Consider the following 26,665-nt stretch of genomic DNA (forward strand, 5'->3'; position numbering starts at 1 on the left):
CGCGCTTTCCCATGTTGCCCCGCAGGAGCGCGGACAATGAGCGGGGCGCGGGCGGCGGGCTGGCGGCGCGCGGTGCAGCGGCGCTCTCGCGAGAGCACGGTGAGCGGCCCCCACCTCTCGCGAGACCCGTACCGGCTGCGCCTCCTCCCCGTCCTTATCCCACGTCCCTCACGGCGGGCGGGGCGGGCGGTCCCGGGCAGCGGCGGGAGCGGCGCGGACTCATCGGCGATACCGGAGCCGAGCGGGGTGGCCGCCGCCGGGCACGTGAGCAGGCGGGCAGCGGGCGGGCGTGCTCTCGCGAGCGCGGCGAGGCGCACGCGGGGCTCGCGCAGCCGCCTCAGTCCCTCCCTCTCCCTCCCTCCCTCAGTCCCGCCGTCCGTCCGTCCATCCCCTTTCCCCTGCCGCTGGCGCCGCACCGAGCGGGAGGCGCCGCCGCCGCCGCGTTCCGTTCCCGCCGGCTCGCAGGTAGGAGCGGCGCCGCGCCCCCGGCCCGCCGCTATCTTGGGGTCCTGCGGCGGCCGCCCCGCCGTGAGGGGTGGGGGGCGAGGCGGGAGCGCGCGGCAGGGGGGCGCGGGCCGGCGCGCGGCGGTCACGCGCAGGCCCGGCCCGTCCGGTGCCGCGGCCCCCGGGGCGCCCCCGCCCGCCGCCAGCCGGAACTGCGGGCGCGCCGGGCCCGAACAAAGCCCCGACCCCCCCCCGCCGCCGCCCCCAGGGCCCGGCAACAGCGGCTCCCGCTCGGCCTCTCGGCGCTGCAGCCGTGATCCAGCTCCGCCGCGCTTCTCGCTGTCTGGAGCTCTTCCCTGCCAGCGCCAGCCGCGGCCTTGCAAGCGGCCTTGTTCCTCCCTCCTTCCTTAACTCTCTAAAGGCCGTTAGAGTCTAAAACTGCTGGTTTTGTTGCCCATCTGCCCTTAAGAATTAATGAATTGAGCAACAAGAATCCTTACAGTGCAGGCAGCCGTTTGACCCTGCTTTCTACTCAGTTTCACTTTCATATATTCAGGCTGTGCTTACAAAGTAAACTGCGGGGGTGGTTTTTTTTTTTCTTCCTGTGTTGGATTGATAACGTTCCGTTTCTTTAATGTACACACTCTGCTTCCAGAGCCAGAGTAATGAGATACAAAGTTCACCTACTCTGAAAACATCCAGAAGTTGAAAAGAACTTTCTGGGAGCCTGAAAACCTGTTTTGTTAAATGATAAATGAGGCATTTACGCTGTTAAAAGAAAGCTGAACCATCCCTCAAATTCCAAATGTGTGGCTGTTTTTCTTTCCACGATGCAGACCTTTGGGAAAAAAGTATCTAATACTGCTTCAAACTGCTGAACGATCTTTATTTTATTTACTCAGCCTTAAATTCTTCGAGTTTTTTGAACTGTAGGTGGTCCTGATTTCCTGGAGTCAGATAAGTAGGGAGCAGCTCTGGTTGAAAATGTAAGTTTCTTAAAGCAGTCTGTGTAGTTTCCATGGGGAGAAGAACAGGGTGCATTTTCAGGAGCTTCATTACAAGAATCTATTGATCCAGTGATTTAATATTCTCATATTTGAAACGTTAATATTTTAAGTTTTCAATGTGCTAAAATGATAAATTGTTTTTTATAACATATAGTGGAACATAATAATGTTTTTATTATATTCCCAAGAAATTAGTGAACTTCTGTCTTGAATTTTATGAAAAAAACTTCCCAAAATGATTCATTACTGAATTCTGAGTGAGGATACTGGCACTCAGACCTTGTGAACTGATAAGCCACTGTTTGTACTTCTGTATTGTGTACTTGGTGTTACATATGTCCTGGAACTAAATGATGGGAAAAGAACCCCAGAGCAATTCCTAAATAGGTCCTTAAAATGTGGATATCCATGTTCCTAAAGATAAAAACTGAAAATCAATTAAAGAGGGGGAAGAAGAGTCAGTGTTTTGGGCTCCAGACTGAAGTTTCATATAGCTGTTATTTTATAACCACTTGGCTTACTCAGGAATAAACTGCACTTAAATAAAAACACTCATTACTTGGGAGAGAAATTAGGAAAAGCTGTGTGCTGCCCTTTGCTGTGACTTGCACATGTCTCTGCTGAGAGACTTGGTGAATACAAAGGTATTTTATAATGTAATACTCAACAGGCTTCTGGATGGCTCAACAAGTCTGGGGGAGATGCTGTTGCAAGCAGAGTTGCAATGAAATTATTTCCATTCAGTTGGTTTACTTATGAATGCTTTTTTTCAATGCTGCTTCCTTTTTTCATCAGCTCTCTGAGTCAACAAGTCTTGAAAACAAAGGCAAATACTTCATGATATTTCTGAACTCATGTAGTTTGTGAGTGTTTAAGTACCATATTGTGCAGTCATAATTTCAACAAAAGGATTTTTATTTTGAGCAGTGAACCAGTGAAACAGTTCTTTGATTTTCCTCTGCAGCTAGAATACTTGCAACTTCAAGCAGGATTTCAGCTGGGAAAGACCAGGATTTTATCCCAGCCTTGGAAATGCCTCGAGGCAGATGGAAATTCAGGTTACCAGACCAGAGCACAGAACTGTTCTGTATGAGGTTTTTCTTTTTTTTTTTCTTTTTTAATGGTAAAAATTGGTCTGTGATTTGTTCTGGGGTTGGTGTCAAAATTTTGGTGTCTGAGGGCTGTTGGTCCGCACACCTGCTGGGAATGAACAAGGATTGTGTCCTTGTTGTGCGTGGGGACACAGTTGTGTTGATGGAATTTCCCAGTGAAATCCCACAGCATTGCACAGAGACTCTGGTTTTGGCAGAGCCCCTCTGTTAGTGGCTCCATGGAGCTTTTTGGAGCTGCAGGAGCCTGTGTGCATCTGTCTTACTGGAGACTGGGGCCTCTCAAGGTGTCTGTGAGATTGAAAGCAATAGAAAGGAATGGCTGGAAGCCATGTAGTTGTTTGTGGTGTGGTCACCACAGTGACATCAGTTACCTGTTGTTTCTGGGTGTTACTTCTTTCCCTTTGAAAAAATACATGGGTTTTGCCTCTACTCTTCTTGAATCTTTTTTTCTACTTTTGTTGCTGTAAAGGAATAAATGCACTTTTAAAATGCACCTCTTTCAAAAGAGGGCTGATTGAATTTATTAAATTATATAATGAAAAGAAATAGGAAACCAACCTCTTTTCTGTTCCTGTTTGCATTCAGATGTTGAAAACTGTAAGTTCTTTTCAGATTCTTGTTTGCTAAACCAGTCATTTTAATTCCCCATTTGCAAATATGCATGTTCAGATGTCACACTTCCTTGTTCTGAAGCAGTCCTCTGTTACAGTCACTTCAACTCTCAGATTATTTTGTGTTCATCTGATCAAGAAAGTCCCTGGGATGAAGATAAACATAATCCTAAGAACTGAAACTCCTTCAGTTGTTGTGCCTGAAGCAGACTGGTTAATCTGTGCCCAGAAAAAGCGTGAGTCCCATGTGCCAGGTGCTCCTGAAGTTTCATGAAGAGCATGACCTTTGAGGTGGCTTGAACAAGATGAGTGCTTTTCTTGCATGTGGAACAGCTATATTAAATAACCTCTCCGAGTAATAGGAGCTGAAATGAGCAAGAATCTGCATTTCTCCAAGGCAGCTGGGCAATTCCTCCTTTGCCTTTGGACAATACAGCGGCCTTTTCTGAATTGTCCAAAAATTAATCCCTTGGATTTGAGATCCATTGTACTTGGTCATTCAGCAACTAGATAACATCTGCTTCTAATTTCCTTCAGAGTTCTTGTTTTTGCTACCATTAATTCTCAGAGCAGCACTGGGGGGCTGTATGTCCAAATTCCAGATCTCTCCCCTCAATAGCTCTTTTTGCCATGATGTGCTAGAGCCAGTTTTGCCAAGGAGCAGAAGAATTCTCCGGTGGCAGAAGGGATTGCCACACAGAGTACAATGTGTAAGAGAGGAGGAGGAAGACCTATAGATGTTTATCCAAAGAGCAGACTTCCAAAAACTTATATGGTACTTTTTTCCCAAGGATGTAGGGTCTGCAAAAGCATTGTGTTGTTACAAAATGAGGATGTGTTTTTCAGCTTTTAGATAATTCCAGGTTTTTACCATAACTGAATTTATTTGTTCTAATTCTATGTGTTTTGAAGGTGAAAGTGAAACTGATTAGAAAGTGAAAACAGTTACTTTTAATTTTTAAGACTTTTTTTCAGTAAATAGTGAAAGCGGAATGGGTAAAAGATGAGTTCTTCTAAGAACAAGATTAACATTAAAATTATAGTAACTTTGCGTAAGTTAAAACCCCCTGAGAGTGGCAAAAGGAGTAGGGAGCTGGGGACTTATTTTCAGCCTATTTGTGGTCCGTAAAAGGTGACAAGCTGAGGTTATTGTGTTCAGCATGATCAATATATTCCAAAAATTCATGGAATTAAACTGTTCTCAGGTCAAACTTACTATTGGAGCAAGAATTCATAAGCTTTTTCGAAAAGATATGTTCAGATTTACACAAAGAGAAAAACCTTCTATAGTGTTTAAAAATCAGCCTCATTTTGGGCTCTGTTTGATAACCGTGTACTCTGTAGGATTCAAATTCCTTACTTTTGTTGTCTGCCTTTATAGAATACTCTTTTGCAACTTGTAGATACAAATTGTTTTCATTGTCTGCATTTGTCTGGAAATCTAATAACATTTTGACTTTCAACTTATTTCAAGATTGCTTGATATTATATATTTTCAAATCTTAATATAGCCAAATTTCTGCCCACATATCTTAAAAATGGTGTACCTGAAAGCCTGTCTGTTCCCAGTCAGCTGAAATTTCATAGAGAACAAGTAGCATAACACTTTGAACTAACTCATGTCTGTCTCTCGAGGCAGCTCTGTTCAGTCCTGCCCATCTTGTTGCTGTGACTCAGTTGATGGCACCCTCTCTCAAAAGCTGGCCCTGCTCCATGGGAACCTGTCCCTATCAGATACTGGCATGGAATCATCAGCCCAGGAAGTGCTGCCTTAGGATCATGTTAAACCTGACCCTGTGGAAGTTAAACATCCTTGGTGTTGGTAGAGCTCTTCCCCCACCTCTTCCCCCACCTCTTTCTGTTGTCTTAAAGGATGGGGTTGGTTAGGAGTGGAGTGCAGCAGCCATTGCAAGATGAGTGGTGTGATAAATAGTGTTTTTTTTGAGGATATTCAAACTGGTTAATTTAAGTACTCAAGTACCTAATTGGATGTAGGGCATTTCCTGACTAGCATCAATTGCCAACTTGTGCTGTGTCTGCATCATACACTTGTCTTTCTGTCCCACTTCATGCTTTTCCATAAGATTGTCCCTCTCTGTGTCTTTGTCTTGGTTATTCTCCCATCTTTCCTGTTTTTATTTTCCATTTGCCCCTTCCCTGGGTGTTGCAGCTGCAGGAGCTGGGTGTGGTTCTGTAAAGTTCTGGAGTGGGGTCTCAGCATGGCACCATCTGGTCCTGCAGCCCTGGTCCTTCCAGGCCAGGGTGCCATGGGGTTTATTCCCTGCTAATCTCTGCAGCAGCACACAATGCACTGCCAGTTGACAGCTGTGATAAGAGGATTAGGGAGCATTTGTTCAAATAAAGGGTGTTTTTCAAAAGTGGAGAACTTTCCTGATTTAGTGGAGACTTGAATAATGTTGTCCTTGCGCTAACAGCAGGACACAGTGAGCCTGACCACAGGGGTATCTGTGGAATTGCTGCTGGGTCAGGCTCAGAGAGCCCTCTGGAATACCTGATTTTATGAAGAACCCAGTAAGTTCAACTTCAGACCCTTCTGAAAGAGTGAATGAACTAGGAAGAAATTCAGGTGTAAAAATTGAATGAGTAAGGATTAGCTTGTAAAATTATCATAAAAGTACTGTGAAAAATACTGAATGAATGTAAGATAAAAGCATGGTACCCAGGTGAATATTAGAGTTCCTCTCTGTTTGAACTCAAAAGAGTCTTGATTTGTACAATATAGTTCTTCAGTGCTTTCTGTTCAGGTGTCCTCCAGTGCGGCCCCCTTCTCTGGGACATCTCCCTTAGAATTCACCTCGTATGCTCCACTGTATTCTTGTGTTACTGTTTTCCTCTGAAGCTTTCTGCAGTGTTTTTCTGTCTTCTGCCTCAGAATTTTCAAGCTTATTTTCATCCCCATGTTTCTCAATCTCTTATTCTTAACAAATGCCACACAGTTAAGCTTCCTTTTAATTACTCCGGTGTATTTGAATCTTAAAAATGTAGCTGAAATGAATTAAGATGCATTGATAATAGAGTATGTCGCAAATTGTATAAAGGAGTTAGATTGCAAAGGTGGAGTTACATGTGTTTTGTGTATTTTTCAGGGAATCCTTTTTTTTCCCTACATAAATGCATAAATTTGTATCATGCTGCTACTGAGGAAAAAAAAAAAAAACACAACCAAGTGCTTTTCAGCTTTGTGGACTGTTGGAACAGACTGTGTATTGAGCAGGCAGTAGGGCTAGAGACCTCTAACCTTGACCTTTTTCCTTCTCTTTCCAGTACAAGAGCCATTGCCTTCTGCAGAGCTGGTCTCTTCAAGGAAAAGTCCTTGCTTTCATTTTGTCCTTTCCAGTCGTCCCCAAACGTACCTGTTCTCTTGGGAGCTGACCTCATTTGCAGCTGTGCAGCCTGTGCCTGTTTCTTTTCCCAGTGATTCTGTGTTTGATGTGCTCCTCCGTGCAGCACATCAAACACAGAAGAGAGAGAAGCAGAGCTGCTCTGCCCACACTGGCAAGGGCTTAGCAGCATCGGGGACCCAAGAGCAGATTATTCCTGCTGAAATATTTTCACACATATTGAATTGCTTTAAACTTTGTGTATCTGTTCCAAGGCTGGAGGAGGATGGGATGAAGTAGTTACAGTTATTTCTGCTCTGCCCTAAAAGAATATTTTATGAAATATATTCATTGCAGCATGCTGTGGATATTGATAGACTGTTCAGTTGAACCAAATATTTGAGTGCTAGGTTAGTATTTTAGTGGGACACTAAAGAGTCACCTCTCTCTTGTGAGCAGTGTTTTAGGATCTTTAACTCCCACAGGTGGTCACAGTGTCAGTGCCAGCCCCAGGCCAGCAGTGCCGCTGGGATGTGGTGCCATCTCCTGACTCACTGGGGTCTCTTCCGCAGGAGCAGGGTTTTCCTTGGGTCTCCCATCCCAGCACTAAGCCTGACCTTGTTTAGTTTGAGGTCTGAGAGTACAGGCTGGTGTCACAGCTGCCATGTAACAGAGTAAAGAATCCCTTCAGAAATGCTGTTATCAGTGTAACTGCAATTGGAACAAGAGGTCTTGTTTACTTCCTGCAAAATGTAAAACTTGTTTTTCTTGTTCACATCTGTCTTCACATCAGTAATTGGAATTTTATTGCATAAAGACTAAATATTATGTTTGGTCTTATTTACAGATCTTATAGCAGAAACTTTTTGCCCAAACTTCAGTTACTTTTAACTTCCTTTCGTCCTGTTCTGTGGTGGTAGAGGTTTCATTTTCAAATATGTGTTATATGCCAAAGTCATCTTGGATTCTATGGGCCTACGTTTTTTGTGTTCTTCTCACAGACACAGTACAGTAATGTAGGGTATGAACAAAGCCATTAACCAGAGATCAAGGCTTACGTGTCAGTAAACTTTATAGATGCTTTCAGACATCGCAAACTTCTGAAATTCACTTTTCTTCAGTGTGAAAGTAGCTTTTTGTGGAAGAAGAGTAGTATGTATAGGAAACACTACTGTATTTTTGTCTGCAATAATATATGTAGGTTCTGGGTACCTCTTGAATCTGTTATGTGATAAAAGCCTTGTAAGATTGAGATCTTTAATGTTTTTTTTTAGCTCAACATGATGCATAAGTTTAAAGCTGCATCTGTTTACAGGGATTTATGACTAAAACTGCTTGTTTTTCTACAGAATTGTCTGGTGTTTCTCAGCTTGAAGAAGATCTGCAGTCATTATTGATCCTCTTTCTTGGCGTTACCGTTTTTGAAGTGAAGTTTGCCTAGCTTTCTAGTGTGAGCTCTCTTTGCAGCCATCTTAAAAAAAAACTAAACAAAAAGAATTTTTTTGATCCATAAAGTAGACAAGCTCTAGTTCTACAATGTCCAAGTCATTCCAGCAGTCATCTCTGAGTAGGGATTCACAAGGTCATGGGCGTGACCTCTCTGCAGGAATAGGCCTTCTTGCTGCTGCTACCCAGTCTTTAAATATGCCAGCATCTCTTGGAAGGATGAACCAGGGTACTGCGCGCCTTGCTAGCTTAATGAATCTTGGAATGAGTTCTTCATTGAACCAACAAGGATCTCATAGTGCACTGTCTTCTGGTAGTACCTCTTCCCATAATTTGCAGTCTATATTTAACATTGGAAGTAGAGGTCCGCTCCCTTTGTCTTCTCAGCACCGTGGAGATGCAGACCAGGCCACAAACATTTTGGCCAGCTTTGGTCTGTCTGCTAGAGACTTAGATGAACTGAGTCGCTATCCCGAGGACAAGATCACTCCTGAAAACTTGCCTCAGATCCTTCTACAACTTAAAAGGAGGAGAGCTGAAGAAGGTTATGGTAGAGATGGCAGATCATCCACACGGGAACCACCATACAGAGTACCTAGGGATGATTGGGAAGAAAAAAGGCATTTTAGAAGAGATAGCTTTGATGATCGTGGTCCTAGTCTCAACCCAGTGGTTGACTATGACCATGGAAGTCGTTCTCAAGAATCTGGTTATTATGACAGAATGGATTATGAAGATGACAGATTGAGAGATGGAGAAAGGTGTAGGGATGAATCTTTCTATGGTGAGACTTCGCATAACTATCATAAATTTGACAGTGAGTATGACAGAATGGGTCGTGGTCCTGGTCCCGAGAGATCTCTCTTTGAGAAAAAGAGAGGTGCTCCTCCAAATAGCAATATTGAAGACTTCCATGGATTCTTACCGAAGGGTTATCCCCATCTGTGCTCTATATGTGATATGCCAGTTCATTCTAATAAGGTGAGTTATGCACCAGATACTTCTATTTTCCTTTACGTTGTAGTATCTGTTCTGTTTTACCTATTTCTTTAATTATTTCTATGGCCTGGTTGCTTTTGAAATGATCTGAAAGTTGGTTTGAGAGTGAAAAAGGCACTTGGTTTATTTGCAAGGTAATTGTTGACAAACATTGTAAACCAGGGCTTTACATTAATGTATTTTATTTGCCCAGATTGCTTAACTTCAAGTGAAACAGCTGTCATCTACTGGGATATCTTGTTTATATTTTACATCTACATGTTCTCTTAACCACAAACATCTGGCATTCAAGCAGTTTTGGGGTGGGTTTTGGTATTTTTTTGTTGGTTTGGGGTTTTTTTGCAGTGTATCTACTGTGCCATTCTGGAAGCTAGTTTCAGCTCTCCTCCACATCTGTCTTGATTGCTGATTTATATGTAGTTAAGATGCATTCTTGCACAGTTCTGCTTTTTCCCTGTCCAGAGGGAAAGAGTTAATGTAGAGCCCTGGAACTTATTTGCAAAAGTAAAAACCACGTTTTAGATTAGCTCATTCTTGCCTTTTTAATTTCACTTTAACACTCTATCTCATACTATGGCTGAAATTTGTCGTCATTTTTCTCCTTTTTTCACTACTTTCTTAGAACACTTCAGACTCACTTTTTTATTGTCACATATTGCATCTATCCCTGTAGACTCTCCGAGCAATCAGTCTGCTGTTGCAGTATCCTGCTCTGTGTTCCTAGTAGTGTTCTTTACTTGACTCATGAGTAGAGTGGATCTTCGGGTGTGTTCGGTGATGCTGAAACTTCCCTCTTAGTTATCCACGCCTAGTGCAGCTCTGCAAAGGGAGCAGGTTACTCAACATGATTCAGATGGTGTTTTCAGAGCCTTCTCACTTTCACCTTTTCCAATGTACTCATCTTGCTGATTTCCAGTATACTAGGCAATGTAATTGGCTAATACCGTGCCCCTCTTGTCACAATTAGTGGCTAATTAGCTTGAAGGCCTTCAATTGAAAACATAATACATGCTATTACTGTAAAATTGATACGATGTGGAATTGCTGTTACTAACCATTTCTTTACAGTTACCTCTCAGAAAGTGCTGTTCTGTACATCTGATCTTTTTGAAACACAAGAATTATTCTTTCCCTGCAAGGAAAGGATCAAACCAGTTCTAGAGCACACACTGTATGGCTCCACCTGATCTGACAGTTTATGAACTTGTGTTGCTTTAATTGCTTTTGATATAAAATACAGTAATCCAGGTTTCTTGTCTCCTGTATTTGACGTTTATTTTCACTAAAGTTTTAAGTGTTAACAGTTTAGCTGCCATGCTCAGTTCTGTAAAAGGACTTCATTTGGTTAGATTGAAAGCATTAACTTCTGAGGCCCTTGAAGATGGCAACCAGTAATCCTGTAAGTAGGGGTCTTTTTAGCTCTTTATTTTAAAGGCTCATGACTCTTAGTGTGCTTTGGAGTGCAGATCTAATGAAAGGATATTTCCAGGTATGAGAAATACCAAATTCTTTTAACAGCATAACCTAAGTGGCTGACCTCTTCTATAACATGTAAAACTTTTTTTCTTTTTAGGAATATGCTTTGACTTTAAAACTGCTAGTACACAATAAAATACTTGTGGTTGGATCATCTGGTTCTTACGACCCAAGTTGAGGCTTTATTTCTGATTTCAGAAATCATGTCACCACAAGAATTTTCTCTTTCTCTCCTTCTTTCCTCTGCTTTGCATACCCAACCATTACACAATTCCTTATTTTGTGTCTCCTGCAAAATCAAATCAAGTAAAACATAACTTTTAAAGTAATTGGATTTGAACCGAAATGTATGGAAAGCAGAAAGGGAATGCTTTTTTTAGCTGGGGCTATGTAAATTTATTACTGTAGTAACAATATCTCATTTTCCCCACCTCCGTATAAAAATATCAGTGATTTTTAAAAGTGTTTGATCAAGCTGCGTGTATTTTAAATGCAAGTAAGGTGTTAAACATCCTTAGTGTAACTTAAATTGGCAGAGTAGTCTTCTAGGTTTTTTGGTGCTTTTTTTTTTATTATTTTAGTGATGTTCTTAGCTGCTTCTTTAATTTGATGTGTGTATATTTTAAGACCTAGTTTATTTTCTGTCTGTGAAGTAAGTTGTGCCCCAGTTAGTTCAGGCATTTTGTCCATCCTGATCCCTTTATCAGTGAATGAGGTGTTAGATGTGGAGGGATTGTTTGCCTGCCAGAGACAAAGGCTGATGCAACCCAGCAGATGAATTTGGAGGTGAAATGCTTGAAGCTGGTACATCTCAGAGGGAGAACCTGGCTGTGGCCTTGGGAGAGGGTTGGCTAAAATTAGGTGCTTGAGTGTGGCCTCATTTTCTGAGGAAGAGTGTCCTCTGGCTTGCATCAACCAAGCCAAAGGGGAATATGGGTTTTCAGAAACTCAGTTCAGGTTTTCTCTCGCTCAGCTTGGGGCCTTTGTGTTAATGAGTTCCTGTAAATACAAATAATCTGGTGCCCCAAAATCTTGGGGAGGGAATTCTTCCAAATGGGTGCAGGCAGCGAAGGGAATCCAGATAAGGAATTGTGTAATAAAAAGTTAATGTAGATGAGCTACCATTCTTCCCTGGGGGAGAAGAAAAATCTGAAGTTACAATTGCATCCCCTTTTCAGCCAATTTAAAAGCATTTGAATGAGAATTAAATCTCCCAAACTTTGCTTGTAGTTGGCAGATAACTTCTACATCAGTTTTGTGTTGAGACAGATTCAAAGCGTGTTATGTCTGGTGGAACCAGCCACTGAGGCTTTACTGACTGTGCCCCTGAATTTGGGGGGGTTTGGGGTTTAAAGGACTATTTTCTAGAGTGTAATGCTAGCACTTGTTAGCAGGCATTGAACTGAAGAAACTTCATATTGAATGGTTCATAGATTTTTTTTTTTGGTGGGTATTTTTCATCCTAATTGCAAGTCTATTTATAGTTGCAGAGCCTACATCTTAAGCAGTTAACAAGAAAAAGTGGTGCTCTCATTTTACAGCTTGATAAAAGGAATGACTTCATCTTGCTCCATGCCAGGAGCATCATGGAGTAATGTTGTAGTACTTTATGAGAGACTTTAAATCCAGATTTTTCTCCTTTGTAGGAAGTACAGGCGCATGTGGAAACACTACAGTGAGCCTTGGGAATGTCTCTTTGTATCCAGGACTGCTGTAGTGTGGCAGAGACCAAAAATCTGGAAAGATAAGGCATTAGGCAAAAATCCTTTGTGGGTGCTGAGCAGAAGCAGACATCTAAGAAAAGCCACATAAAGCAGTTGCCAGTGCACTTTGTATTCATAGCTGAAAATGTGGCTGATAAGAAAAAACCTTCAGTTGGAGAAAACCTTCAGCCCCAAGGTTCTTGAATGACTCTCCCCCCCGTTTATCTCTGTTAGTCCTTTTCTTCCCTGAGGAGCAGCAGAGTGAAGGTCAGGCTGTGGCTCCCAGATGTGCAGCAGGGAACTCCAGAGCTTCTGTCACTTCACAAATGTGAATAAAGCACAGATTTGTGCTCTTACTTGTAAGAATATAGAGAGATCAGGCACTAAAATAAGTAACTCCCTTTGTAGTTAAAATGGTCTGCAGAGAAAAAGTAGAAATCCCTCATTCCTTTCTAGTGCTAAAACCGGAACCAGGAGGAGTTTTACCTGGTGATTGGTTCAATGATTTGGTTCAATTTCATTACTTCTCCGTTCTACCATCTTGGTTTAGATCTGCCTTTTTTCCTTTTTTATTCCCCTCAAGTGGTCATGCATTTTGTATTTCACCTGTATATTTGTAGTTTGTCCTAGCTGTGTCCTTAGGTTTCTTTTAGTCTTTCCTTTCTGAATTCCGTGCAATTTCTTGGCCTCTTTATGATTCTAAAAATTGGAGTGTTTAATTCATATTAATCTGTAGAAATCTGAGGAATGAAGCAGAGTAGAGGAAATTCTGCAATGCCTGAAGACATAAAACCAGCCTTCAGTTGCAAAGGCTGCCATGGCCCTCTGTGCCTGGGCTGGAGTTTTCCAGGGAGCTTTGCACTCCGAGGCAGGAGCAGCCCTGTTCCCATCAGACACCTTTTCAGCCAGGTTAGCAGAGAAGAGGTAGGTCCAGTGTCAGTGTCTCCTCAAAGCACCACTCACAGATTCCATTCTCTATGGATCTGCAAAACTCCAGCTTAGCAGAGAAGACACTACTGTAGGCCATGACTTTGTGGGAAGGACTGCCATGTGTGGCTGCTAATTGTGCCTTGTTTACTTTGCTGCAGGAGTGGAACCATCACATCAATGGAGCGACTCACAGCCGCCGCTGTCAGCTGCTGCTCGAAATGTATGAACTGGAAGTACAGTAACTGGGGAGGAGGGCTCAGCCTGGGACAGCACTCAGGCACAGCCTGCCATTCCTGGGTGTCCTGTGCAGGGCCAGGAGTTGGACTGGATGATCCTTGTGGGTCCTTCCCAGCTCAAGATGTTCCCTGATTTTAAATAACTGTTGCACAAAGCAAGTTTAGAAAACTTACTGTGCCTTCTAGGGGATAAAAGCAACTTGGAGCATCTTCAGGACAAAAAGTGATCCTGGTTCATAGCTTTGGAATCATACTGATTCATCTTACTGATGTAACAGCTGGAACTTAGCAGTTGAGAATCTGTTGTAATTGTAGTTACTGATACCACTTGTACATTTTTGTTGTAAAACCAGCAGCTCTGCAAACAGAGTAGGGAGTTTGTCCTGAAGAGCAGTTTTTCTGTCAGGGCTGCTCATGGTTCTGGCAGTGGGCCTGGAGCGTTGTCCGTGCTGCAGCTGTCTTGCACCTCCAGGTATCACTGCTTGTTTTACACAGCTAGAGGAGATTGCATGTTTCTTACATTTTCTTTTAATTTTGTTTCTTTTAAGATACCCAGAATGGAATCCTGACAGTGATTCAGGACATGGAATGTAAGTAGTAATTAATAGTAATAGTAATAATTTTGAAGTATTTATAATTGTTTATTTGAAGCAGAGGGAGTTCCTAACATTTTATGTCAAACAACACATTTCCTTTGGTTCAAATGGATTCCTCCCTTTGTTTTCCAGCTGAAGGGCAGCATTAAAAGTCGCCTGAGTTGTGTGCATAGAAGTTATGCAGAAATTAGGGTGTTTTGTGAATGAAAGCTTCACAGTTTCTTGGTTTAAAATGACAGTGTGTTTTCTCCTCTTTCTAGGGGTGATCCCTTTATGTTGCAGCAATCTACAAACCCTGCACCAGGAATTTTGGGACCGCCACCACCTCCATTCCACCTTGGAGGACCTCCTGTTGGGCCCAGAGGTAACCTCAGCAGGCACCTACCTTCACCTGGCTTAATTTCTAGCTAGGTTTTTTTATGGGTTTTTTTTACTCTTGTTTTAATTTGTCACTGGTGTTCTAAAACAGTGAAGGAAAATGTTTTTCTCAGCACTAGAGCTAAAATACTTTGGCTGTGGTGGGACTAAAGACTGGTACTGAGTTCCCACACTTTGCCTTTTTGCCAGCTGCCAACTCCCTATGGCTGGTGATTTTTAACTGAGATTAATCTACATGTGTTGAGTGCTTGGGTTTTTTTTTCCTATGTAGGAGATTTTTCTATCTGTCTTCTGAGTAGCTACATGTTGGTGGAGTTTTCTGGTAAGAATTCAGTGTCCTAAATGGTTTTTTCCCCCCTATTTTCAAGTGAGCATGAGAAATAAATTGGAATAGAAGTAAGAAGTGGGAAGATGGATGATGCAAGCCTCTTCCTCTCAGGAAAGGAGGCTAAGAATCAGATTATTGCCTGATGCTCTTCTACCTTTTAGATAGTTAAAATGACTAAAAGAGCAAAACTAATTAATTTACCTGGATAGCCTGACAGAGTACAAATATTTTAGACACTTTTTAGATTATAGATGCATTCATACTTTATTACATTAAAATAGCATCATTAATTTTTTAAAATATCTCAGATTTAACTATAGGCCAAATTATTTGAAAGGGGGTTTTGTTTGTGTTTGTTTTTTGTATTTTTAATGGGTATTGTGATTGAATTGGTGATGTCTTAGAACTTAAATCTGCAATTGTATAGAGAGTGTCTTTAATAAAGAAATTTTACATCCTTTGTGTACAGAGAAGTTTTCCTCTTGCAAATCTTACATAAAACAGGAGATTTTTTTTTTTCCCAATGGGCTGTGCTTACTTTCTGCTGTTCCTGAACAGCAATAAATGCAGCTCTATTTCTAATGTTAGAGTGAGGAGAAGGAGCAGGAATGCAGACCCCAAGTTACAGGAGTTCTGAAATAAAGAAGCTTTTTTAGGGTGCAATGAAATAATTAGTTTTTAGAGCTTGATCTCAGTCTGGTATTACAAGTGACATATCTTTTAAGAGCTCGTGATGAGTCATGTTAATCCCAGTCTGACAGGTTGAACTAAGCTTGTTCATTCTTTTAATTTCTTAAGGAGCTGGAAATGGAAATATGCAAGGACCCAGACACATGCAGAAAGGCAGAGTGGTTAGTATTGAAATTCTTTCTTCTTTTTAACTCGCATTTTTGTTATATAATTTTTCTGTGCTTAAGGTGTGGATTTTGTTTTTGTTTAATGAATTGATTGTTTTTAGAAGTGAGATTTTTAGAATGTGTGTGGAAGTACTGACGCTTTGGCATGAGATAGGAGTTTGTTGTGTTAAGTACTCTGCAAAATATTTATTCCAAAACTACAGAACTACTTCAGAGGTTCTCTTCATGATGAAGCTGTGGGAAGTGAACTTAAGGAAAGGCAGCTTTGTCAGGGCAGGCATCTTGCTCTGGAAATCCATAGAAATTCTGTGCCTTTCCTGGATGCATCTTTGGTCACTAGTGAAGATAGATAAAAATAGTTTTTAAAAATTTAAACAGTTACAGCAGTAGAGCAGAGACTTGGCAGGATTTAGGTTTGCTGGTACTCAGGTTTTGTCATGCTGTGTGCACATGCTTTGTGTTCAACAGGAAACAAGCAGAGTTGTGCACATCATGGATTTCCAGAGGGGAAAGAACCTGAGATATCAGCTGCTTCAGCTCGTTGAACCCTTTGGGATAATCACAAATCACCTGATTCTAAACAAAATCAATGAGGTAAGATTGGGTTCCAGGGCACTGCTGGTGTGTCTGATGGGCTTCCTGTCACTGTCTGAGCTTTGTTTTTGCTCAGCCACCCACTGAGATGCCACATCTGTCATCAGGGGCATGTGGGAAAGGAAAGGAGTGTGTTTCCAGAAATGCTGCATTACTGCATTTTCACTTATATATTGGAAAATCCTCCTGGTTGGTTGTTCATTGCTTTCTCAACAGCACCACATTCTGCTCTCATTTGAAAACTATCTGAAAACTTATTTGATCTTGGTTTGTATTATGGAGTGTGTCTTATTTTGAAGTGTGAAAAAAAGCAAGACTGTAGAAGTGGAAAAAGCAGGAAGCAATTGAGTGTTTTGAATCCAAATCTAGGTGGAATGTAAACAAACAAAATAGTTCTGTTTGTGCACCTAAATAAAGTATCTGCCACGTTCTGCAGGTCAGTTCATGTTGTAACCAAAAAGCAGTTTTTATTTCTGATGCAATTATTTTTAAAAGAAAGCATGGAAAAGCTTAAAAAATTTAAACTAAATTAGATTCCTGAAAGAGCAGCACTTAATTTGGTTTTGTATGATTTCAGGCATTTATTGAAATGTCAACCACTGAAGATGCCCAGGCTGCAGTGGAATATTATTCAACAACACCTGCTCTGGTGTTTGGTAAACCAGTCAGAGTCCACTTGTCACAGAAATACAAGAGAATAAAGGTAAAACACTTCTGCGTTTTTTAGCATTGCCTTATTTTAATCTGGGAAAGTCAGTGTTATGAGGCTGCTGCATTTTAGTTATTCCTAATTTCTGTACTTTTCAGTGCATCAGATTAATCAAGGGACAGTCACCTATGTATCTTTTATATATAGGTTTTAAATGTCTTTTCCTTTTAACCTTAGAAACCTGAGGGTAAACCTGACCAAAAGACTGAGCCACCAAAACCAGAACTTGGTCGTGTGATCCACCTGAGCAACTTGCCCCACTCGGGCTACTCTGACAACGCCGTGCTCAAACTGGCTGAGCCCTACGGGAAGATCAAGAACTACATCCTGATGAGAATGAAGAGCCAGGTGACTTCAGGGGAACCCTGGGGCAGGGCTTGAAGTGGGGGTTAACTGGGAAGAAATTACACCTTCAGCTGGGGCATGTGTGGACTTTGTGCTCTGGCATAGGTTTGGAAATGACACAGGGTCTGTCTAGGTTAGGGATTTGCTTTGGAGCTTCTTGGGAGATGTCCCTGGAATATGAGCTGCTTTAAAAACAGAAAAAATGTATTTCAGCATGGAGGTTTAATTATTGGATTATGCAGATTCCTGCATGGAGCCTTGGGATCATTTTCTTAGGGCTGAAAAACCATTACTTATGAAACAAATATATTCCACTGTTGCACGTTTCTTTTATTTACCTTTATTTCTCATTCTTTTAAACTAAACAAAAGCAGTCCTGCTGTGCTTTTCTAGCTTGGAAGAGAAAGGTTTGAAGACAGACCATTGTGTGTATAGTGAAATGCTTTTAATGTGCATGGACAAGATTTCTATAAATATACAGTAGTTTAAACTATTTAGCTCTAATTTTTTTTAAGCTTTACTGTCCCAGTTCATTGCTCTCTTGAGTAAAAAGTTCCACTGCTTTTACAAAGAGATGGGTGCCTGAATCCCCTGATGCCACACTTGAGAAGTGAAAAATTACTAAACTATTGTGTGACCCCTAGGAAGTCCTCCCTGACCTTATTTCACTGGAAAAACAAAATCCCTTTGCTGTCTACGTTGGCTGCTGAAACAGCTTTCAGTTTTTTGGCAAGGATACTGCAACCCAGATGTGTTTGTTGAAAGCTCATTCATCTCCTCACAAAGCTGGAGGAGCAGCAGTTGCTGCCTTTTTGTTTCAGCCTTCTCTCAAAAAGCAAAAATAAAACACTGAGGTAGTCTCACAGCTCCCCTGAAATTTCCAGGTACATAAGCACTAAGAGCTTCATTGTCCTGATACTTTTTTATTTAAATCATACTTTACTTTATGGTGGCTTTTTTGGCAGATTATTTAAATGCCTATTTAATTTCAGAACTGTCTCCAGGACAGATGTTCTGAATGGAAAAGCTGGGGTTTGTAGAGCACTTGGGTAAATGTTACAGTGTTTGGGGAGGATGGATGTAGTTGAACCTCGTGATTTTGTTTCAGTATTTGGAAATGCTGTGTTTTAAGTTAAAACACTATCTGGAAAACTGTCGTGTGTTTCAGAGTCCTTTTTAATGTGTGTTTTAATCTTTTCAGGCCTTTATTGAGATGGAGACCAGAGAAGATGCTTTGGCCATGGTAGAGCATTGTGCCAACAAAGCGCTTTGGTTCCAAGGCAGATGTGTGAAAGTAGATTTATCTGAAAAGTACAAGAAACTGGTGTTAAGGGTAAGGACTTTTTAAATTGTAGTTGAAGATGTAAAGGGAAGTAGATGACAGCCATTGGTTATTGAAAACTCAGTGTTGGATATAAAATTAAACAGTTGACTGTAATATTTTCTGGCTCCTCAAGTGCAGTTACTTGGCATGAGTCTGGTGTTTATGAGACAAGTTAAAGGATATTCCTTTCAGATGAAACAAAACCCAGATACTGAAATTCAGATTTTGGAGTAAATTATGTAGATTTTGATTAAAATTACTCCATTTAGAACATTCTCTAATGTGGGATCCTTTTTCTTTCCCCTTCATATTTGAAAATGAAGGTTTGTGAAAACTTAAAATGTATCAAAACTGCACCTCTGCCTGTGCAGTTGATATAAAGGAGGGAAAGGTTGACTGAAGGGTTTTTTTACATAACACCAGGGTAATATTCATGCAGTTGTAGGTGGTTCTGCATAAGACTGGGACAGTAGGTGGAAAACTGAGAGGAGGTCAACTGGTCAGAGCATGGTGCTGATAATGCCAGGGTTTGTGGGTTCAACCCTTTTGTGCCATTCACTGAAGAGCTGGACTTGAGATTCTTATGGGTCCCTTCCAACTCAGAATATTCTGTGATAATAATAACGTCCTGTGCTAATGAAAGCAGGAGAAATCTGTACTGTCAGGCTGTCTCCTAGAAACATCAGCTTTGTTGTGGAGCTTGAAGAAATCTTACTGATGCACATGGTTGCGCTGCAAAATGAGCGCTTAGTGGCAATTTGAATAGATTTCCTTGTTACTGCCTACAGGTGACATTTCCTGTTCAGTAATTCATAAAGAGGTGAAGTGATTGGAGTCTGCTAAAGGTTTTCCAGTAATGATGGAGAAAAGTACAGCTTAGGACTGATCTGTGCCAGTGCCTGCACTACATGCTGTTGGTTCATAAACAAACCAGGAATTGTATGTAAATTTTCTGGAGCAGGCTATCCCATTTGTTTTGTATTGAATAATTTCTGTGAATAAAGGCAGGGAATTTCTAGGTTGGTCACATCCTGTCTGACATGAAATAAAGATTTACTGATCAGTTGGTGGGTGGCATGGACAGAGTTCCTGGGGGTTACTGTAGCTGGAAGCACTTGGCTGGATTGGTTTCTGGTCTGAATTAATGCTGCAGCAGTTGTGTAAGGCATAGTCTGCTGTAACTCACAGATTTTTTTAAATTTTATTTTAGATTCCCAACAAAGGAGTTGAACTGCTGAAAAAGGATAAAACCAGGTAATTTTCTAGTGTTAAAGCATGATGTTGTTTAAAGGAAATATGAAAATACCTTACTCAGACTTTAGAAACAATACAAAAGAGTCAGGCAAGCTTTGAGATCAAATGGCTGGAGGTTGTGCCCAGAGATTAACTGTTTCAAGTATGCTACCCACCCTCTTCCTCTAATGGTGGAGATTTCACAGCCTCTTCAGGCTCCTCAGGAAATCCTTTGCAGTCCCTAATTAGCCTTACCTTCCTGCAATTTAAACCCACAAGCAGTTGTCCTGTCTTGTAAAGATAATTTCTCCTTGGAGCAGCCTTTTGTATGTTTGAAGAATGATGTCCTTCAGGGTTTCCCTCAGCTTTCCATTTTCTGAACTGAAACACAACAGTTTCCAGGCTTATGTAAAGAAATATGATCTTTTACTTTTGTAATTTCTGGGCTCTCTCCAGGTTTACAAGTAGCAATGTTCTTTGTTCTTTATAGAAAGAGAACATATTCCCCAGACAGCAAAGATTCTCCCAGTGATAAGAAGTCCAAAACAGAACCTGCTCAGAAACCTGAAAGTGGCAATACAGAAGAAAAAGCAAAAGAGGAGAAACAGGAGGATGCTGCTGAGCCTTCAGGTGCCAAAAGTGGGGAACAGACAGAGCAAGATGAGCCCAGTTTACTCCTGGAGTCTGAAGATGAGCTGCTGGTGGATGAAGAGGAGGCAGCAGCACTGTTAGAAAGTGGCAGCTCAGCTGGAGAGGATGCAGATGTTGCCAATTTAGCTGATGTGGCTACTGAAGAAAAAAAGGACACACCTGATGATGCGACTGTAAAAACTGAGGGGAATGTTGCAGGCACTCCAGCAGCCAAGAAAAAGCTTAAAAAGGTAACTCACACAGTGAGCTGCTGAGTGGGGCAAGCCCAGTCTAACTTAGGTAGCACACCATGTACTTTCTGGTGCGGACCTTCCTCTGTGGGTCTTTAAACACCTGTCTGGAGAGGAACAGGTGATAGAGCTCTGTGAAGAAAATGGAAGATCTCACTGGGTGTAGTTTGCACATGGATTCAGTTACAAATCCCTGATTCTGTTTTGACAGAAGCTTTAATTTTGGGACTTCTACCCTTGTTGCTTGCTGGGGATTTGCTTGCTTTTCACCCTTTTTTTTTTGATTAATACTTAGCCAGGAACTGTGTTCTCCTGAGCAGCTTCTCAGCAAGCTGTCTGTAGTTATGCGTGAGCCAGAAATGATGTTCAAAAAATAAGGTACTGGGGGCTTGAGGCTAATCTAGGCTTGGACAGAATTGGATATACAGCTTGCACCTTACACTGAGGGGCAGGTAGGGCCATCTCCAGTTAGCCAGGGCCCCTTTCCCACTGGAGAAAGACAGGAATTGGTTTCCAGTCACAGACTACTGCTGTGAATTCCTTTTCTCACCACATCATCCCACACTCTTGTGGGTTTTATGTCCTACCTGCTTTGTTAATCATACTCAGTTCTGTGGAGTGGTGTGCAAAGTTGTAGTAATTTGTTGGAATGCTGTTTTGCAAGAAAGGCATGTCCCTAATTAATGAATGAGATTTGCATGGATCTCAGTTTTGGGGGATCCTTGTCAGGAACCTGGTTAATGGTGCTGAGATGGATACTGGCCATGCAAATGACATTTCTCAGTTTTCTTCGTGTTCCTTATTGGTATGTGGGCATTGGCTGTGATAAACTGCTTCAGAGCCAAACTTCATTCTTTGAAGACCCACATTCACAAAGATGATGCTGCTTCAGTCCTGCTCTCAGTTGCTGTCAAGTACATGGGATAGTGATATCTCCATATCAGCAGGAGCATTTCCAAAATTTCCGAATTTAAACAGTCCCTCTTCTAATGAAACCTGGATTTTCAGAGGCTTTCGCAGTTTGGGTGGTCAGTGGGTTTGGGTTGGGTTTTGTTTGTGTTTTAATGGTTGTTTTAATATGAATGCTCCAAGTGTTCTACTGGTTGAAAAGAGCTTTTAATTCTTTTTGATGAACTTTCATTAATGGGGACAGAATAGTTCTGGTAAGGTTTTGCCTTCTATTTAGGCCATGAATTCAAGGATCTTACAGGATTCTCAAATAGAAACAAAATTTGTGCACTCCAAAATTATTTTCACTTAAGGTACTCATGTTAAAAGAACTTTCATCTTAAGAATTTAAGTGGTTTTGGCTCTGTTCTTAAGTTGAAATTATGTTGCTGTGGTGAAACAGTGGCCACTCCTGATGCAAGAAAAACCCATCATTGTGAAAGGTAATCCTTGATTCTGGGGCAGTGGGGTACAAAAAGAGCTGGTTAAACCTTGAGTAACAGTTGGAGTGAGCGAGGCAGCTCTCGTAGGAGGAGTTTGGAGAATGTATTTGTGCTGTGAAGCTCAGGGGGGTTTGAGGGGAGCACTCAGGCTGAGCTGACACAGCCCCCTTGTCCCCGCAGCGCTACGTGGGCGGCTTCCCGCGCAGCATGGAGGGCTTCGTCACCCTGGACGAGGTGGGCGACGAGGAGGACTCCGACCACCAGAAGCTGCGCAAGTCCGGGCTGGCAGCCAAGGCTGCGGGCAAGAGCGAGGACAGCCTGGCAGAGATCAAGGTGGACAAGATTGAGGAGCCAGAGCAGGAGAGTGAAACGTTAGAAAACGGAACGAAAAGCGAAGAGAATGCCAAGGCCGAAAGTGTTGAAGCTTCTGATGCTACAACAGCACAGGATACTGAGAAAAGCAGCCAGGAGAACACAGACCCCCAGGGCGAGCAGGAAACAAAGAGTGTTCTGGAGAAACCTCTTGTCCCAGATGAGTTTAGGATTGGGCCTTACCAGCCGAACGTTCCTGTTGGTAAGGCTGTTTCCATTTCTTTTCCAAAATGTCTCTGTGCATTGCAGTAGCATTTCTCATTTCATCTGACTTTTATTTTTGGCAATACATTGCCCCATAGCCTTTCATTTTAGGGCTTTCCCCTCCTCCCCCTTCTTCCCTCTTGCCCTAAACCCAGTATTTTCTTCATTTTTTCCTTATTTTCATAGCGTTTTTCATAACCCTTTCCTTAGGCAAAATTGACAAAGGTATCTTTTAGCAACACAAATTCAATTTTAGCACAAAGCACAACAGTGGTAATAGTTCAGAGTCATATTAAATACTCCAAAACTGATCACAAAACATTGTGAGTTCTTGAAGGACCCAATAAAAATGGACTCTTAATCTGAAAGGTTGATTTTTAAATAAAAAAAACCCCTGCACATATTTAGTTACTACTAGGTCCCTCCTTGACTAAACTAAAACAGACTTTTAAAGATAAAGCAGCTTTTAAATGTAAAGTGAATTATGGTTTTAAGATTTAGCTGAAATTACATATGACATTAAAAGAAATGATGTAGAGTAGATCTCTTAGTTTATTTTGTGGTGTTTACTCCTCTAGGTGTGAATTATGTGGTACCCAAAACAGGGTTTTATTGCAAATTGTGTTCCCTGTTCTACACAAATGAAGATGTTGCAAAAAAGACCCATTGCAGCAGCCTTCCTCATTATCAAAAGTTGAAGGTAAGGCAAAAACTTGTTCATTTTAAATGGCTTGATTCTTTCTGGGGAATAGAGCTCAACGAGACTGGACTGAGAACAAAAATACCTTTCAGGCAGTGGAAATTGGCTTACTCAATAACTCTGGATAGACCTCTTCAAAACGTCATCTTGTGAAAACAATATGCAGAATACACAGTTTAAAGAGTGGCTCCAGCATTTTTTTATCTTGCAAATTTGGATTAAAGAGGGAATTCCAGTTGGAATAAGGCCAGGCTTAGAAGTAGTGATGCAGAGTAAATACAGATGGCCCAGATTGCTTCCAGTTGTCCCTTTGAGAGTGTTTTCAACCAGTCAGCAATGCTTAAGATGAAGGTTTTATATGTTTAAAAGGAAAAACCTTTGCAACTTCTGATTTTGTGAGCACTTTTCCATTTTCTAACTGGATGAGGTATCACATGATTGCACGGCATGAGTGACAATGCTGCTGCTGTAACCTCATACTGTGAGCTGCAAACATGACCTCCAGGAAAGGGCAATCCCAAAGGAATTCTGATAGTCCTGCAGTGTCACATTAATGCATTTCAGGGCAGTTGATCCCTGAGCTGAAAGCAAACCCCAGAAGCTCCACAGAGAAGGAGAATGTGGCATCTCATAATTCAAACATTTGCTTTCTTGCAGTAACAGGGAACCCCTAAATAAACAGAGGGCCCAGGAAGGCAGATGGCACAAAAATTGTCACCAGACAACACTGTGAAGGCGTAGATCAGAAAATCAATTCCCATGCAGGATCTTGTAGGAAGAAAATCCACCTCATCCATCACCATAGTGTTTTTTCTTTTTTTTTTTCTTTTTTTTTTTTTTCCATTGAGGTACCTGCTTATGGGACATTAAAGCCTTGATGCAAAAAGGGAAGGGGGGGAAAATGCCAATTTGTGAGCTTTATTACTTGAATGAAACATTATTTGCTTTGCTTTTTTCATGGCAGAAATGATCAGTGAGCTGTTTGTGGGTGATTGTGTGACTGTGGTGGGGTTTGGAATTGGGGAGGGAAGGGGGGAAATGTAGCTTCTGTTTCAAGTGGGACTTGCTTGGAGCTCGGAGTCTCCTTTGCTTGGAGAGCTGGGAGAATGAAATAGGTGAATTGATGTTGCTGCCACATGTCAAAGTGGTACCAAATTCCTCAGACGTTCAAATTAACCCTTCTCCAGGGAGGGGAGATATTGAGCTGTTGTGTCCCTGCCTCTGTAGAGGGCAGATTCCACCCAGGTAAGTGGCTCAGTCATGTCACAAGTCCATGACAAAAGGGAAAGGAATTCCCTTGGCTTGCCAAGGAGAGCTCCACTCCACGGTGGGGAGAAGTGCCAGCCTTGTTAGGTATGACTTTGCAATTGCAATTGATGCTCACAGATTTAAACTTGGAAATAGGATTTATGTTGTGCCTGTGAGAAACTCTTTAAATATATCCCCAATATAACTGCTTTCTTTCAACAGAAAATTCTGGATAAAATGGCAGAAGACTTCAGGCAAAAGAAAGAAGGTTAAAGAGAAGGAAGGATAGAAGGAAAACGTGGCTTTGTTTTTAATGTTAATCTTTTTTAAAAGCAGTACAAGTAGTAGATGGAAATACTGTATTCTTTTTTGTTTTAGTGAGATACAGTAGGCATTATAGGTCTGTTCATGTGTTAAATGTTGTAGCAAAAAGCATATGCAGTTAAGTTAATGACAACAGTTTGTTCGTAATGTGAGAATGGCAACAACTTTTCATTTGACACTTCAAGCTATTACAGAAAATTAAATCTTGCACCCTTGTGGAAACCTCATCTATGAGAAGAAAACTGCGTTTAAATGAAACTTACTACTTTCAAGCTTCAGAAATTGTCTTTTAATTCCATTCTGAATAAAAAATGAAAAGTAATACTGTATTTTTATTTTATCTAGAACATTCCGTATTTTGGTCTGAGCCTAGCAGCTGTTTAATTTTGAGTGTAAGGCTGTCATTGCATTTCACTTTGGAAAAGTCGTTAAATGTAAGTTGCATTTTTAAATGTTGAATTGCAGTTTCTTTTAATGTCACTGCTGTTATCTATAGCAAATAGGAAAATTAGTGATTAGTCAGCTTTACAACTTTGTGATTTTTTTTTTCCTAAGCTCTTGCTAGACTTTCCTATTCAGCTATTCCTTGTATTTTTAGTGAGAAGTAAATGCCCATTCTCTGACCAGTATTATTTCCTCAAGCTCTTCCTGCTTTTACTTGAATCCCGTCGCTGTCGTACATCTCTGGTATATCAAAAGCAGCACTGGAGTCCTAAAAGGGACAAAAGTGTCTTTGTATTCTTCACATGGAAGTTTTCATACCTGCATTTTAACACCTTTTTTCTTTTTTTTTTTTTTGTTAAAACCTGGTTTTGTCAAGACTCTTTAGAACTGTGCATTTAATGTACCTGCACATGTGAGATGTGAACAGGAATTTGCATGTGTAACCTGTGTTTATCTGTAGTTTTTGTTATTTACTGCTTATTTGTGACTTCAGATTACTAAAGTGATTCCCAATAAACAAAGCTAGACCACAATGATTTGTTAGAGATGTTTGGCATGTTAACCAGTGTGTCTGCTGAACTCTATCCTGTGTCACGTCACCACACCAAAACTTGAGCTCTCTTTTTAAAATATGCATGTTTTTAACGCCTTTGCTTCAGCAGCTTCCTGCATAACTCTACTTTCTCTTCCCTAAACCCTCTTGCATTTCCAAGCAAATTAAAATATCAGTTGTTAAAACCCTGGTAGGTATATTCTGCTGACACTTTTATTGCTGGAGTTTTGGGGCGTTCTCATCAAAGCTGAAGCCACATCCCATTCTTGCAGACAAAACAGACTCGGGCCAATTCTTCCAGCCCGAGCCTCCACCAGTGAGGATCTGGGGCTTGGAAGGGGTTTGGCATGCAGGAGGCTGAGTGCTGATGAAGTCAAAATGTCCTTTGTTAAGCAGACACACCCAGCAGACCCAGGACTTTGTGTTGTGTGCCAGTCAAGCCTCGAGAACTTGTTTTTCCAGCTGTGATTTTGTGTTGCACCCTCACCCGAGGCCATGCAGTCCCTCAGAGTGTGAGCCGCCTCCAGTGAGAGCAGCAGGTTCTGTGGGGGCCTGGAGAGGGGAGAAGTGCTGAGGAGCAGTTCCAGTGCAGGGTTTGTTGAAATAGCACATCCAAATTAAAGTTTTACCATGCAGTGACTCATCCCTGTACAGAGAGCAGTTGCTGTTCTGTGCATGACACTCATTAGTATGCAAAGTGATGTTTGGGTTTGTAGGAAATGGATTAAATGTCAGGCATTGATAGAATCTTAAAGCTTTCTGAGGCCCCTGAAAGAAATCACAGGCACCAGCAGCCTGCACTTGGAGCAGAACTAAGTCATAAGGATGGGCTTGGAGCCCCAGTTAGGTGGCATTTGTCACTCATCTGTCCTGAGAGGC

The 26,665-nt window shown here is 41.5% G+C and overlaps 1 protein-coding gene across 7 annotated transcripts; it reads left to right on the plus strand.

Annotated features, from left to right (window-relative positions):
* MATR3 (matrin 3) lies at positions 1 to 25,766 on the plus strand. Of its 7 annotated transcripts, none has more exons than XM_009098934.4 (15): positions 9 to 99; positions 7,865 to 8,942; positions 13,228 to 13,289; positions 13,854 to 13,895; positions 14,162 to 14,265; positions 15,406 to 15,458; positions 15,933 to 16,058; positions 16,636 to 16,761; positions 16,945 to 17,115; positions 18,314 to 18,445; positions 19,647 to 19,690; positions 20,160 to 20,550; positions 22,122 to 22,515; positions 23,096 to 23,217; positions 24,688 to 25,766. In XM_009098934.4, the coding sequence occupies exons 2-15, from the start codon at positions 8,052 to 8,054 to the stop codon at positions 24,736 to 24,738; spliced, it is 2,709 nt and encodes a 902-aa protein (XP_009097182.1). In that variant the 5' UTR covers positions 9 to 99; positions 7,865 to 8,051; the 3' UTR covers positions 24,739 to 25,766. The 7 variants fall into 7 exon arrangements, with proteins under 7 accessions (XP_030085200.1, XP_009097182.1, XP_030085201.1 ...); XM_030229338.2 differs by lacking the exon at positions 9 to 99 and adding an exon at positions 250 to 264; XM_050979828.1 differs by lacking the exon at positions 9 to 99 and adding an exon at positions 283 to 465.
* The last annotated feature ends 899 nt before the right edge of the window (positions 25,767 to 26,665 follow it).

Source organism: Serinus canaria, chromosome 13 (assembly GCF_022539315.1).
Source record: "Serinus canaria isolate serCan28SL12 chromosome 13, serCan2020, whole genome shotgun sequence".
NCBI lineage: Eukaryota > Metazoa > Chordata > Aves > Passeriformes > Fringillidae > Serinus > Serinus canaria.